The 14,574-nt window shown below is 38.2% G+C and overlaps 1 protein-coding gene across 4 annotated transcripts in view; it reads left to right on the top strand.

Moving 5' to 3' along the window:
* The window catches only part of LOC109402210 (PH and SEC7 domain-containing protein), a 314,477-nt gene that overhangs the window by 17,760 nt on the left and 282,143 nt on the right, over nt 1-14,574 (top strand). For 2 of the 4 annotated variants that reach the window (XM_062845274.1, XM_062845277.1), the window contains exon 2: nt 1,381-2,511. In XM_062845274.1, the coding sequence (XP_062701258.1) occupies nt 2,359-2,511 (153 nt within the window). In that variant the 5' untranslated portion in view covers nt 1,381-2,358. The other 2 variants (XM_062845276.1, XM_062845275.1) reach the window with 2 other exon arrangements.

The following is a 14,574-nucleotide window of genomic DNA, read 5'->3' as shown; positions in this document are numbered from 1 at the left end:
TTTTCAATGAAAAAAGCAATACTTTGCCCATTAGGTGCGGCTAAAGTACTGATGGGCCTTTTCATTTGACGTCTAAAATCAGCTGATTTTGGGGGTTTTTAACAGTTCTCAATGAAACTGACAGTTCAGCGTTTGCGCCTTTGTTCGGCAGTTGTAAACAGTGGCATACGCGGACCTGTCAACTGAAAAGGCCTATTGCACAACAAAGAACAACAGCAATAAAATCAGATTGGTATCGATTGGAAATCGCCAAAGGCGAAAATACACAATAATACACAGAAAGAAAACTTAAGCTAATCAATAAAATCAATAACATGAGTTTGTATAGAGAAATGGTAAAAAGTAGATCAAATGTTGTTGCCTATCCTGTTGGAATCAAGACGTTAATAAAAAATCCGTTTTCTCGATCCACAAGTGTCGCAATTATTTAGCGACTAGTGCGATGTGTTGCTGATTTCAAGGAGATAGATACGCACTACTTTTGGAATGATTCAAAAAACGTCGCGTCCTTCTTAAAAATAGGATGTTCTTTTTTTTTTCTTTGAACTTGTCTTGACGACTGGCTAAGACCACTGGTTGCCCAAGAATCAGAACTAGCTGAACAACAGTTTCTTAAGCTAAAGTTTGCTTAAGAGTGGTTTTGTTCCACTCTTGTACAGCAAACATGTTTGTTGGGTGGTCCATCTTGCAGGATGTTCTTTTGAGAAATGCAGAGCATTTCCGGTCCAAAAGAGCGTTCATGAGGAAATAGTGTAAATGAATTAAATGAAATTGATCAATAAAACAATTCAAAAAGTTAGTCGGCGGTACGGCTTTTCATTTAAATTTTCCTGAACACTCAAAACAGCTCAAAACTATTTGGTCGCTCTGCCAAAGCTTCTCGTACTTGTGGTATGTGTGTGTGTGTGCGAGCTGGAAAATTGAGCAGCTTTTGCTCACCTCTTCAAATCGATTATCTCTCTTGATTCTCCTCTCCGCTCATAGCTCATCACGGTGTGGCATGAACCGTAAACCGTAGCGTATTTGGACTTTGAATGATACGGGTTTGGTTTATGTGGTTGGTCGACTGGTTGGGCTGGTGGATGATTGAACTTGGGAGTTGGAACGATGATGGTGTGTGGCCGTGGCGTGGCGCGCGGTGGACCCTTGCGAGAGCGAAAATCCATTCCGACGACTGCTTGTGCTTGTGCTGTGCCTGCCGTCAGTCTTTACCAGAGCGAGCGAGCGAGAGGTGTGTCGAGTGTATGGGAAAGATATCCAGTGAAGAAGAAAATACCTACAGTTGTTCAAGAATAAAATAAAACATTACCTTCCGAAGCTGGTTTTCTCTGGATTCGATTCATCTGTGTGTATTTTTTTATTATTTCTTTTGACCCGCAGCAAGCAGCCAGCCCACAATTGATTGGACCCAACAGCGAAAAAAAAACACGGGGGCGAAGAAACCCGAAGAATCTTTGATTGTGCGTCTTGGATTATTCTCCTGCAAAGAAGGGGCAGGCTTCACGAGTTTTGGATGTTCTAATAGCTGGCAGCACACACAAGTGCATTCCAGTGCAGTGACAACACAGGGAAGAAGCAGGAAGCTGTTCAGTGGAGTTCTTAATCGAAAGAAGTGGTGGATTTGAGTGGTTTTCTGGGGAAAGGTCAATCGGTGAAGAAGTGGGATTTATTGAAGATTTTCCAAGAATTTGGATTAGATTCTGTAGAAGTGTGGAAGTCTGTGGGTCGTGTATCGTAAATTTACTTGCAAAAGAAGATTTTTCCGGAGCCGAAGAGGATGGTCCATTTGTGCAAAGTTGTCTAACAGGAAGAGGAAGCTGTTGGAAGCAGGAAGAAGAAAAGTTGCTTGCATCCATCGGTGGTGAAGTGTGTGGAAAAGTGGTTTTTGCACTGATTTAGAGAATGGTACCGAAATTCATATGAAATCCGGAAATTTGCTGTAGTGAAAAGTGCAGTCGATGGGAAAAAATTGGTGAAAAAACTTGTTCCGACGAGGAAAGTGTTTGAGGAAGTTCTTTTTCCTCCATTCGCGAGTCGTAGAAAGTTGTAGGCTGTGGATACACATAAAAATATATAAGTAAAGCCAGCGCCCTCTAGTTTGAGCTCTCGGAAAGCGAAGCTCGGAAGAAAACTTCGCGTGAAGAAGAAATAGTAGTGAGCACAGAAACGCAAGCGGCGACCGCGGCCGGAGTGCGATTACGCCGAAGACCACGACGACGACGACGAAGACGATCGATGCTCGATTAGCTGCCGCTCCTGTTCCTGCTGGTGCTGGTGCTGCTGGCTGTTCGTCATCGAGACGACGACCAGAAGAGCGACGACGACGACGACCGCGTACAACAACAGGACGGCCATACCATGGCTGCTGGTGAGGAAGAGTTGATGGTCGTACTGCGAAAGAGTGAGGATGCAACTTTTGGCTTCTCGCTGCTGCGGACCGATTCGCTGATTGGATTCCCCCATGTCATCTACGATATCGTGGAGAACTCGCCGGCTGCCGAGTGCGGAGAGGTGAGTACCTACCATACCAACAACAACAATTCAGTAGTCAGTCAGTTCAGTGGGCAAGCTGGAAGCGATGATGGCGACGGGTGGGGGGGTGGTCTGGTCAAAAATAACGGGAGGGAAGGGCAGGTTGCCGTGTTGGCTGGGCTGGGTTGGGTTGTTTGGTTTTGCTTCCTGCTTGCTGCTGGTGCAGCACGTCTTGTTGCAAAAACTATATGAGGTATGCATAGAGAAAATGAGTTGCAGTTCGAGACATAGCTCAGTATTGCAATTCCAGGCCTGGTAGCACTATGAAGCACCAGTCGCTATAAAGTCATTATTTTGAAGAAATTCCAACAAAAGTCACAAAAACCAAATTTAAGATACCCTAAAGTCTCTAAAACTTCTATCGAACTTCATAAAAACCTGTAACTTTTAGCTTCAATCCTGAAGGAGTTCGAGACATCAATGTTTAAGTGCCTGGTGAAAATGTTGAACAAATGTGACTGAATTCTTAGGCCTCCAGAACACGGGGTCGAATATTTGATAAGAAATGAACTAGTTGGGACGTTATGCCAAGAAAAGAGAGGAATACAGGAGCTAAGACCGTTCGCAATGCTGTTTTATTTTGTATGGCGAATTTTAAAATTTTTAAAACTCGCCATACAAAATAAAACAGCATTGCGAACGGCCTAAGGCTGGAATTTCTCCAATAATTGCTTCTAGAGATTAATTCAGAATTTTTATGTAGGGAATTCTCCAGGATTTTCTAGAAATTCCCAGAAGAAACTTCCGGAGGATTGCCGTAATTGACTGTTGTAGGATTCTCGGAACGAACTCTTGGCTTGGTGGGAACCTAGTTGGAAATCTTAGAGAAATTTCTAAGACGATTTCTAGAGGGAATCCAGCAGAATCAATTTCTGGGATCCAAGAATAAATGCATGGATGAAAAGTACTGAACTCCTGCTGAAGTCTCAGATTAAACTTTGGTAGGAATCCTAGAACAATGTCCTGGATGAGTCCCAGCAGAATTTCTTGGAAAAAGCCACAAGAAACTCTTTGAAGAATCGCAGGATGTCCTAATGGAAACCTAACACATCTATTACCTCCAAATCTCAGAAGGAGTTACTGAAATAAAAAAAATGCTGGAATAATTCCCGTGGAAGCTTGTGAAGGAACTCTTGTATAAATATAAAAAGCAACCTCTTGGTTAAACTCTAAAGAAACTTCTGGCGGAATTTCTGGAAGTAAAACCCAAAATTATCCCTTAAAGAATTCCGGATCCTGATGGAACTCCGTAGACATTCCAAGACGAATTTCAAAAGGTACACATGGGGAAAATTCTTAAGAAACCACAGAAATCAGGAATTATTTGAAATATCAAATGAAAACTTCTCATCGATTTTCAAGAGATAAATTAGTGATATTATCTGGAAAAAAAATCCTGTTTAGGAAACCAAAAAAATAGTTCTAGAGGACTTTCAAAAGGTTACAAAGAAAAACCCCATAATGTTCTTTGAGAAATCCTACAGGTACCGTCGTGCGGGGCTACTTTTGAAATACGGGGCTACTTTGGACACTTTTGAATATGGATTTTTTGAATTTGAAATATCGTTCAAATCTGTTTGATGTCTTTGGGACTATTATGACGCAATATTTTCCCCTTCATTTGGTTGAAATTGTTTTTCAAACAAACTCTTTATTGCTTGTCAGGAGGCGAAAATACATCGAATGAATCATAAAAATATACATAACGTATCAGAACATTTGCTCTGTAAGCATTGTTTCTGCAGTTCATAAATTTCAAAGGGTTGCTCAATTCGTGCAAGAAGTATCGACGTAGCATATACAATCGAATATTTGTATGGATACACAATATAAATGACCGTTTCACCTAAATAATGGAATGATGGCCCCCAGACAGCCTTTTAGTCTATATTAAAATATCACGCTGCTCATAAAAATAAAGGTAACACAGAACCACCTAAAAACGCATATATTTATTGAAATAATGTTTGATATAGTATACAACAGTATTGGTACAAAGTAGTATTCTAAGTAAACCCGGAATTTTAACTGCAGTTTTGTTTTAATTATGAATGTCCAAAGTAGCCCCCCTCTGGTTCTATATGATATGTCTCCGATTGATGTATGGACAACTTTTTTGTTTATGGATGGATTTAGTTCAAATTGTGCATGCATCCTACATACATACTCACAATTATTATGTGTAAAAATTGTGGAAATACATTCACTACTCTGGGAGTTAAAATGTCATAAAGTTGAAAAACCATTAAAAAGTGTATAAAGAAGCCCCGCACGACGGTACTTCTGGAGGAATTCCAAGGAAATACATAGATACACATTCCCTACGCAAGTACTTCCTATGAATTCTAAAAAAAATATTCAGGCGAAACCCAACGAGATGTTATCCCAGAAACATTATTGGAGAAATTCCAGAAGAAATTCCTTGTAAAAGCTCGAAACGACTTCTGGAGGAATCACTAAAAATTATCTAGAAGAATCCCATGAAATTTATTGGAAATCCCTGAAAAAAAAAACACCGAAAAAGTTCCTATATACACTAAGGTGGCCTACACTTATATGAAAAACAAAAATTTCGAAAAATGCCAAGTCTTATCTCCTAAATCAGTTGTTTTGGACTCCCAGAAGCTGCGTTCAAAATTTGAGCAAAATCGGTAGAGCCTAAGGGGGCGCTCAAAACGCTTGAAGTTTGTATGGGAAAACTTGGCCAAATGTATGCAGAAATTTTAAATTTTCGAATTTTGCCGCTAGGTGGCGCTGTAAACGTTCTATAATCAAACCCTTTGGTATTATTGTAGGTGACTATATGCCAAACAACTTTGTCGAAGACCGCAAAGTAATCCAACGTCTGTGAAAAAAGTTATACTCTTCGTAAAGTGAGGATAAACTTTATTGTTGTTTTTCTAATACATGTAAAGGAATAATATCAATAATGAAATCTCAATACTTTGCCTCACTTTGCCTAGGGTATAACTTTTTTCACAGGCGTCGGATCACTTCGCGGTCTTCGACAAGTTCTTTGGCATATAGTCACTTACAATAATACAAAAGGGTTTGATTATTGAACGCTTACAGCGCCACCTGGCGGCAAAATTCGAAAACTTTAAATTTCTGCATACATTTGGCCCAGTTTTCCCATACAAACTTCAAGCGTTTTGAGCGCCCCCTTAGGCTCAACCGATTTTGCTCAAATTTTGAACGTAGCTTCTGGGAGTCCAAAACAACTGATTTAGGAGGTAAGACTTGGCATTTTTCGAAATTTTTGTTTTTCATATAAGTGTGGGCCACCCTAATATACACATTACCGGGGAACTCCGAGAAGAATCCCTGACCTGACCTTGGTTGCGAAAACTGTCCCGTTTCCCATGGTACCAGGATCCTAGAATATCTCTGGCAGTGATTTATATGACCAAAAAAGTCTCGAAACGCCAGGATCCCTGTACTTACAGGATCCCTGTAGAGTACAATATGACCAAAAAAGTCTTGAAATAAAGAGTATCTCCGAAGTATTATGCTATTGTAGAGGCCAATGTGACCAAAAGATTTTGAAATGTCTGATAGGGTTCAGCAAAAATCACGAACAGGTCACTACCCCGAGGAAATCAGATTATCAGAGTATCTGATGTTTCATATGGCGCAAAACAGAGATCATATACAATCAAAAACTGTCCCACTTCCCCTGGGGAACCAGGTTACCGGAGTTACTCTGGTAGTGCCCAATATAAGCATTCGCAATATTAGCAAGTCGCATAAATTCGTAGGTGGTACAGTCTCAGGCCGCTGTTAAATGAATTGCCTCCTTCCCGTTCGTTACCAAAGCAGTGATTTGGGGCTAATCACTGACTCTAAAACAACATTAACGCAATCCTCCAACGGCCGAGAGCTGTCCTGGCCACGTCTATGCGACAGCTGAGGGATGGATAGTGAAGATAATGAAGAGACCTCTATGTCCTTTCAGGCCTATGTATCACGAGAATTTGGGTATTGTTAGTGAAAGGTCCAAAGGGTACGTTTGATCAACTTTTAGGCACCACAACGATGTACAGACTCATCAAATTATCCAGTATCCAAACGAAATTGTTCACTTTCATTTGCGTGTCTCGGATACCAACAGCATTATAATCACCAAAAACTACAAGCGAATGAGGCAAAAGAAGAAAGACGAATACCGGCACCCTGATGGGAATACGACAAATTCTCATAACATTCTCAAAACCACGCGGAGCAAAGATAACACGTGACAGTTTCGAAAACGCAGCCGCTCGCGCGCTCAGCATGCTACGATTACCATATAGCGAGGTATCTATCCTGGTATCCCGGTTAGAGAAGGATATCTAAATCATATCTCAAATCGAACAATTTTTGGCTATCATAGCTCGATGTGATTGTGATGCGTTATCCAACAATTAATGAATAGCGCACGAATAACTCAAAGTGATATGATATCAGTTTTTGTTCTTGTAGAAATGTCTGAAAATTTCTACATAAAAACAAATTTAGCTATTCTGCACGAAATGGTACACATACACCCATAGAGTTGGCTCAATATTAGAGAAATGCCATGTGCCCCTTTCTGAGCTGTAGAAACGAATAACATCATGCTCTCGTTCCCATGATATTCACAACAGTGAGCCACAGTTGAGTGGTAAGCATTGTCACCTGTGAGTCCTAAGGTTGTAGGTTCGATGCTGGATGTTGGCAGAAAAAGGTCGGCAAATCTTGTCTGTTATTGTTTTGATCTTGTAATATCTTAACGAGCTATTATTGAGCAATTCACCATACTAGTATTTCTGATCTTTTACCTCTTATATCAATCAAACCAATATCAGTTTTTGTTGCTCAGTAATTCAATCAGGAATAACTGAATATGCTATTCATTAGATTTTTACGTTGTTCGTGTAATTCAAAATATTTATTTATTTATTTATTTATTTGTTTATTTATTTATTTATTTATTTATTTATTTATTTATTTATTTATTTATTTATTTATTTATTTATGAGCTGTATTTGATTCTTTTATGACAGGAAAAACCAGCAAAGCTGATTAAAAAACATCTTTTGACAAAACAAAACAAAAAATACAAACATTAAATGGACAACTATATGTGTAATTGAACATACTAATACTAAATAACCGTAACCTTATCAATCCTATTTTTAAACAATGAACTAGCACATGTAAAATCCAGTGGCGTCCAGTAAGCTTACAATTACAATTACAGGGAATTTATGTTAAAAATCGAAATAGAAATGAGTAAAAGCAGCTATTCTTGTCATTTTCTAATTATTACAAGCAAATTTGTTCAAAAAATTCAAGCACAGGTAGATTTGAGGTTAGGGAATTGCCACTGGTAAAATCAAAAGATTTTGAATAGTTGTTAAACGAGGCACAGATTCTACGGATTGGTTCATATTTTTCATAGTTTCCAAAGTTCCTAAACGACAAATCAAAGAAACATGAGGATCGAAGTGTACGAGAGGGAGCTGCAAAATTTATATTGCCAAGATGGCTGGGGGAATCGATATCAGCTAATATAACCATAGCTGCAAATAAGGCCTCAGCTTTAGTACGTCGTGTAGAAAGCGTCTCAAGGTTTAAAAGTAAACAAGGGCACACACAACATAACAAAATTCTAGAATCGAACGAACTAACGAGCAATGCAATGAACGGAAACAGTATCCAAGTAACCACAAGCATTATATTATAACATTAAGTCAACCGTATTTGAGTATAGCTTATGCAAGATAACTTCTATTCAACATCTGTCAAGTGATAAAGCATTAAACCTACATTATGAATGCATTCAAGCATTAAGGGTTTTTGACAGTTCAATATAGTTCTAAAGTGGCGTTGTTTAATGCTTCATTGCATTGCCATTTTAAAAGCCTTATAGCAAACAATAACGCAAGCATGTGTTGCTTTATGTATACCATTACTAAAGTATGCATAATTTTTTAAACATGTAAACAAAAAATCCACATCCAGGAGAAAAATGCAGAAAGATTTTGGATGGATGAACCATTCTAAAGAATGCAAAAACTTGAATCAAAAATTTTCAGGGATTTCGTCAAGCTTTGATTTGCTTGCTTTAGATGTTTAGGTTTGGTTGATAAACCTAAATGGTGTTTGTCTTCAAACTATACATTAATAACTGTATTTACTTTGCTGATTGAAAGAATGAATCGGGCGTCTATTCAATCACGTTCAAGGATATAGAACCATTCTAGGAAAGTATTTTTATATGATAAATGATGTTGCTGAATAAAATGGTTTAACATTTTTTGGTTGGGACATAAACGAAATTATGCACTGAGGGAGCCAACATTATTCAAAAAAAAAAAAATCAAAGCTGTATTCTCAAGTAAGGTAAAATTTGAGTATACTTTCCCTAAATTGAGCAATTTCCCCGATAGACAGGCATGGTAATTGTAGCACACATCGTAGGCGCGTTCGGATTCCATCGTGGAGCAGCAGCAGCAATCAAAGTTTGATTCCCGATACAGAAAAAAAATCATCAGGGTGAGAAAGTTGTACCAGGATAAAGTAGACAGACGATAAACACTATTCTTTTGTCCCATACGATTTTATTGCATTAGCTGTATTTGATTAACAGCTTCTATATGGTACAAGCCTTTTATATACTTTAGCAATGACTAAAGAAAAGCTTGTTGTTAAAGCATTATATACACAATAGTAGCGCCACTTTCAACTGTAACCATACTTTAATGGGACCTATATGACATAGCAACTTTCATAGTCATATAATACACTATTATAAACAGGGTGTCGACTACCTGGAAAAACCTGGAAAGTCAGGGAATGTCAGGGAATTTATTTTTGGACCTGGAAAATCAGGGAAAGTCAGGGAATTTTGTTGATGGTCAGGGAAATATTTTCACGATACCTAATCATAAAACGATGTATTCGAGTTATACAACATGCTATGGAATTTGAAAAACTTGCCTAAAAGTTTGTTGTTCGGATCACTAGTGATTTTTATTATTTTCTGGAGATATCTTTGTTGACACTTGAGTAATAATCTCCGGAAAATTTTCCGAGTTGATTGCGTAGTACTTCGTCTGATTCATTCTAGATCTACGTTCCCAGTAGAGCTTGGTCTGCCTCTTCAACTTAGTGTTCTTTAAGCACTTCTAAAGGCAATTACACCTTTATAATACATTTTTAACTCATAGTGATAAACCCTAAAAAATCTAAAATATTTTAACCAGATCCTTGAAGTAGTCTTCTTTTGCAAAACTCAAATACAATTTCCAATGAATTTTCTAAAGCTATTTAGTAAACTTTCCTTGACAAATCCTTACCAGACTTTTCGCATGTCTTTCACAAATTTTCACAAGTTTTATTTTGTATCCAAACGCCATCTTTAATGGTCTCCTGATATAGTCCTCACAGGATTCAAATGATTTTTTTTTTCAGATTGCTCGTGACATGATTTGGTGACATCGTGAAACAGCATTCTTTAGAGTTTTTTTTCCAAGATTCATAATAGTTTTCTACCGTGTTCTCGAACAGACCACGATTTAAAATTATGTAAATTTAAAATTTGGGTAAACTTTTGAAATGTTTCTTGGTACGGCAAAATAAAGACTGTATCGTTAATTATTTGTACACCTTTGAGGCTCTGTATTAAAAAGACTATGCCTTATTTTGACAACTGCTATGTGTCTATGTGTTACTAACGTTGTAAACAAACGATAACCTTCATTAAAATTTAAAGTTTTTCCTCAAGTGGAACAATGCGAGGATTTACGGAGGAGAAGCGAAAATCGATTGTGACCAGGCACTGCAATGAAAAATGATCATCGCTAAGAAAATTAGCAAAAAATGAATGTGTTAGGGTTTTTGTTGTCCAAAATGCTATCAAACGATTCGGTATGCATAACACACTGAAAAACTTACCCGGACGCGGCAAAAAAACAGGTGCGTCCAAGTCAAATTTGGACAGCAAAATTTGCAAAATCGTTGAAGAAAATAGGAGGTATCCATTAGAGATTATGCAAAAAAGTGCGGAACGACTGTTGGTATGGTTCAACGTGCCAAGGAGCGTAATTCCCTTAAGACCTACCCAAAACAAAAATGTCCAAAACGCAGTCAAATTCTAGCGGATTATATGAAAACTCGGGCTTGGAAACTGTACGACAATGTTTTGAGCAAAAATTGCATGTGCATAATCATGGATAATGAAACGTATGTCAAATTGAACTACAAGGCACTTCCAGGGGAACAGTTTTTCCAGTGGCGTCTCGTCCATAGGTCCACTGCGTTCACTACACAGTTGATAAAAACTAAAATAAATCACTATAGTGTCAACATTTTGCTACAAACGATATAAACTACTCATTCGATCCTTTTGATGTTCACAACTTCAAGTGAACAAACCACTATGAAATACTAGTGCGTATCCAATGGGAATCAAGTAAATTTTCCAACTTAATCTCACTATGCCACCACCCTGCCGCTGCCAGAGTTCTCCACGCCGAAGCATGCGTCACATCCATGTGACAGCATCGCCAAAAATCTCTCGCCTCAGTTCACTTCCAGAAGTACACGGGAACGCTGTATATGCATGCAAGAACTGTGTTTACTTGTGTTCGACTGTTCTGTGCTGCTTTGGCAATGTATTAGTAAAATTTTTGTGCACTTTTTCCAATGGACGTGGGCCTCATCGGTGGCGGAGGAAAGGAAAGATTGTTTGCTTACCCCAAGCTTGCGCTCGCGGGGAAGCTGCTAAGCTTGGCAACGTCGCATTTGAGCTATGCTTCAGCAAGAGAGCGAGGCGAAAGAGCAAAGCGAGAGAACTTGTACCATTCAACGGAGGCCGCCTATCCACTCTTTCGGCATGCGTGCATGCCTTTGGGTGGACCTGAATGGGTGGCATTTTCATTCACTACTAGTTGCACGTCGCGTACGGTTTCATTTTCTAGCAACATTCAAAGGAAAATGGAGCGCGATATCGTAGACAATCTACTCCAGCAATTCGTTTGCCAGGCGGTCGATTGAGGAAAAGCTTGTACCACATCTCGAATCGTCTAAGTTACAGAGTTACAGAGTGACCCATAATTTTGCAATGGGTGTTTCACTTCTTCAGTGTCAGTTATCCACTTCTGAATGGATTCTTCGAAGTTCAAAAGTTATTCCGAAAAAAACCCTTAACAATTGGTAGGCAATGTCTACTCTCGCTTCCGAAATTTCGATTAAGTCCAGCTGACCAATGAGCTGAGAATGTTTTACACGAAAAAAGTCACAGAGATAGCTAAGGTGCTTACTAAGAACAATTTGGAAGACGTCTTCTCAGAAACGTATCTGCTTATTCCCCTGATAATAACACTTACGTCTACAACTGATGCCGTTGGAAGAAGTTTTTCCACCTCAAAAGAATAAGAACCTATCTTCAGTTACAATGGGCGAGCAAAGACTAAAGAGGCCTCAACTGATGGCAGTAAAAAACCCTCTGTTTCATCAATTGAAACAACAAGGCAGTTTCCTCGACGAAATCGTCGATAGATTCGCTTGTCTAGCGGAGTTCAGGTTCCTGCTGTTTTCCATTCATACTACAGTCCCATGTGAAAACTTTTCAAGTGCACAGTCAGCTTTACGGGTCACGAGACGCCCCTGAGTTTTTCACTGTGAAGTGTGGCACGGATGTTACGAAGTAGGAGAAATCGTTTTTTTGCGAAAAAATTGGGAAAATGTGTTGGTTTGGCAAGCAATTTGACAATGTGGTATGATATCGTCACCTTTCTTGAGCTTGTCAAGTATGTACGTCGAAATATACCGGACGGAATGTCCCCAGAAACTTATTCTGACACTTATCAGAAAGCACAAATGTCCTACATCACTTTGGCCGGATATGGCATCCTGCCACTATGCGCGTGACACCTTTGACAGGTACCGTAATCTGGGGGGAAGTTGATCACGCTTCCTCTATTATTTTGAATAAAATCAAGTACAATGCACTTGACTTCAAACAAATATTTTTAAAACATGTACTGAGTGGACCTGTTTCAAGTCCCGTAAACGAAATTCTTACAAGAAATTGCTATTTTTTTTTTTAAATGCTCAAATGGCCAAATTTGAAAACTTTCAATCCGGGGTGAAGTTGATCAACCAATGACTTAACATTCTAAGAATGGAAAATTATTGATCAAACTAAATTTGATGATGCTGAATCCGAATGAGTTTTTAAAATTCTTACAACTGGTGTAATTTGTTAGTTAAAAATAAAATAAAGTTTAGTAAGTTACAGAATGACCCACATTAAACGCCTAAAGTAATTCTTCAAATATATTCATACGATCGATTTACATCAAAAGTTCTTCCTTTGAAACAGAATTGGGGAGTCCTGAGCGGTTGAAGCACGTGGACCCCGTTGTGATCAACTTCACCCCGCTGATCAACTACCCCCCAGATTACGGTATGAAGAAAACAATGGTCAATTTGTGGAAAGGGCAATGAATCCTCTAAATCGCCCGCAAATAAGGCCCGTTGAGAAATAATTAACTTTGATGAAAGGGAAACTACGGATAAAGGATAGAGGAGCAGAGGACGTCACAAAATTCAAGAAAAACTGGGTCAGCGTAAGCAAAACCATCGTCGGAACGGTTGTCCAAAACCTTATGAAGAACACCAAGAAGAAAGTTCGAGAAGTGGCAAGAACCACGAAAAATTAAATATACAATCATGTCATGGGCTTTTCTGATGGTCAATAAACAATGTAATTGAATTGAATTTATAAAATGAATACAACATTTCCAAATACAGCTATTTTCAGGTGTACTCATAATAAACGATACAGTCCTTATCTGTGTTGATAGCTCACGAATACATTCGATATTATCAATGATGCGTACCAGATAGTATTATATGCAGGTTTAATTGTTTGATAAAAATACCTATGTGGGTTAAATTCTGAAAAAAAAAACTGAGTCTTGCCTTCTGCAAGAAATCCTTCATAGATCTAAGTCTACAGAAACCATAGAGAATTTTGATGAGAATATGGAAAAAATAGGGGACTAGTTTACCAAACATCCCAATAAAATTACAAATTTATTAAGACTTAAGAAGATTAAAACACAATAAAATAGAAAATACATTCTCTTTTATATGTTATATTCCTGAAAAGCATTTGAAAAGTTTCAGCTATTTCAAGATGATAACTATGTAACGAAGACAGAATTAGGCCTTGTCGATAAACTACGTAGACTCTTAGGAGGGGGGCGGGAGGGCGGTCTGGGCTTCATACACATTTCAAAAATTTTGTATGAATAAAAGACTAAGAGGGGGAAGGGAGGTTGGGGTTCTGAGATGGCCGAAAAAAGTCTACGTAGTTTATGGACAGCGCCTTATCAATTTCCTGAAAGTCCTTCAAGTGGAATTCGTGTTGCAATTCCTAGTTTTTGAAATTATTTTGGAAGAATATCGAAATATCTGCTAGACATCCTGTAATCTTATTTAAGGATTCAACCTATTTCAATGAATGCTTAAAGGCATCAGAGAGTTTAGTAAGCAAACTCGTACGAATTGTCGAATTCGCTTGATGGAGCTTTTAAAAGTATTTTTGGAACATAATTTTTACAACATAAATGTGATGCATTTTCGAGAAAAAAAAACACTATAGGAGTTCTAAGTAAGTTTGTCGGCATTGTGGCAGACCTCTTAGAAAATTTTACATGGAAAGTTACACGATTCATGAAGGTGTTTTTGACAAATCAGGAAAGATTTTAAAGTGCATTCAGATATTCCCAATACATTTACTGTACTTATTTACATTAGTATCAGAAATAATATTGCAGAACTTTTGGATGAATTTCTTGCTGAAAGATTTTTGTAGAGTGCTCAACGGATTTTATTTTGAGATTTTTTCATTATTTTTTTTATTCTTAACCACTTAACCTATTTTACAGCTCTTTTGTCCACTAGGGAACTACGTGAGCGATTCCAATTGGCAGCTTCACTTACACTTTGTACAGCGCCTAAATGTATTCTATTATATTCTTATTCTACTACGCGGTCAGAAAATTC

The sequence above is a fragment of the Aedes albopictus genome, chromosome 1 (assembly GCF_035046485.1).
Source record: "Aedes albopictus strain Foshan chromosome 1, AalbF5, whole genome shotgun sequence".
Lineage (NCBI taxonomy): Eukaryota > Metazoa > Arthropoda > Insecta > Diptera > Culicidae > Aedes > Aedes albopictus.
The sequence above is the reverse complement of the archived record's forward strand: the minus strand, read 5'-3'. Positions and strand labels throughout refer to the sequence as shown.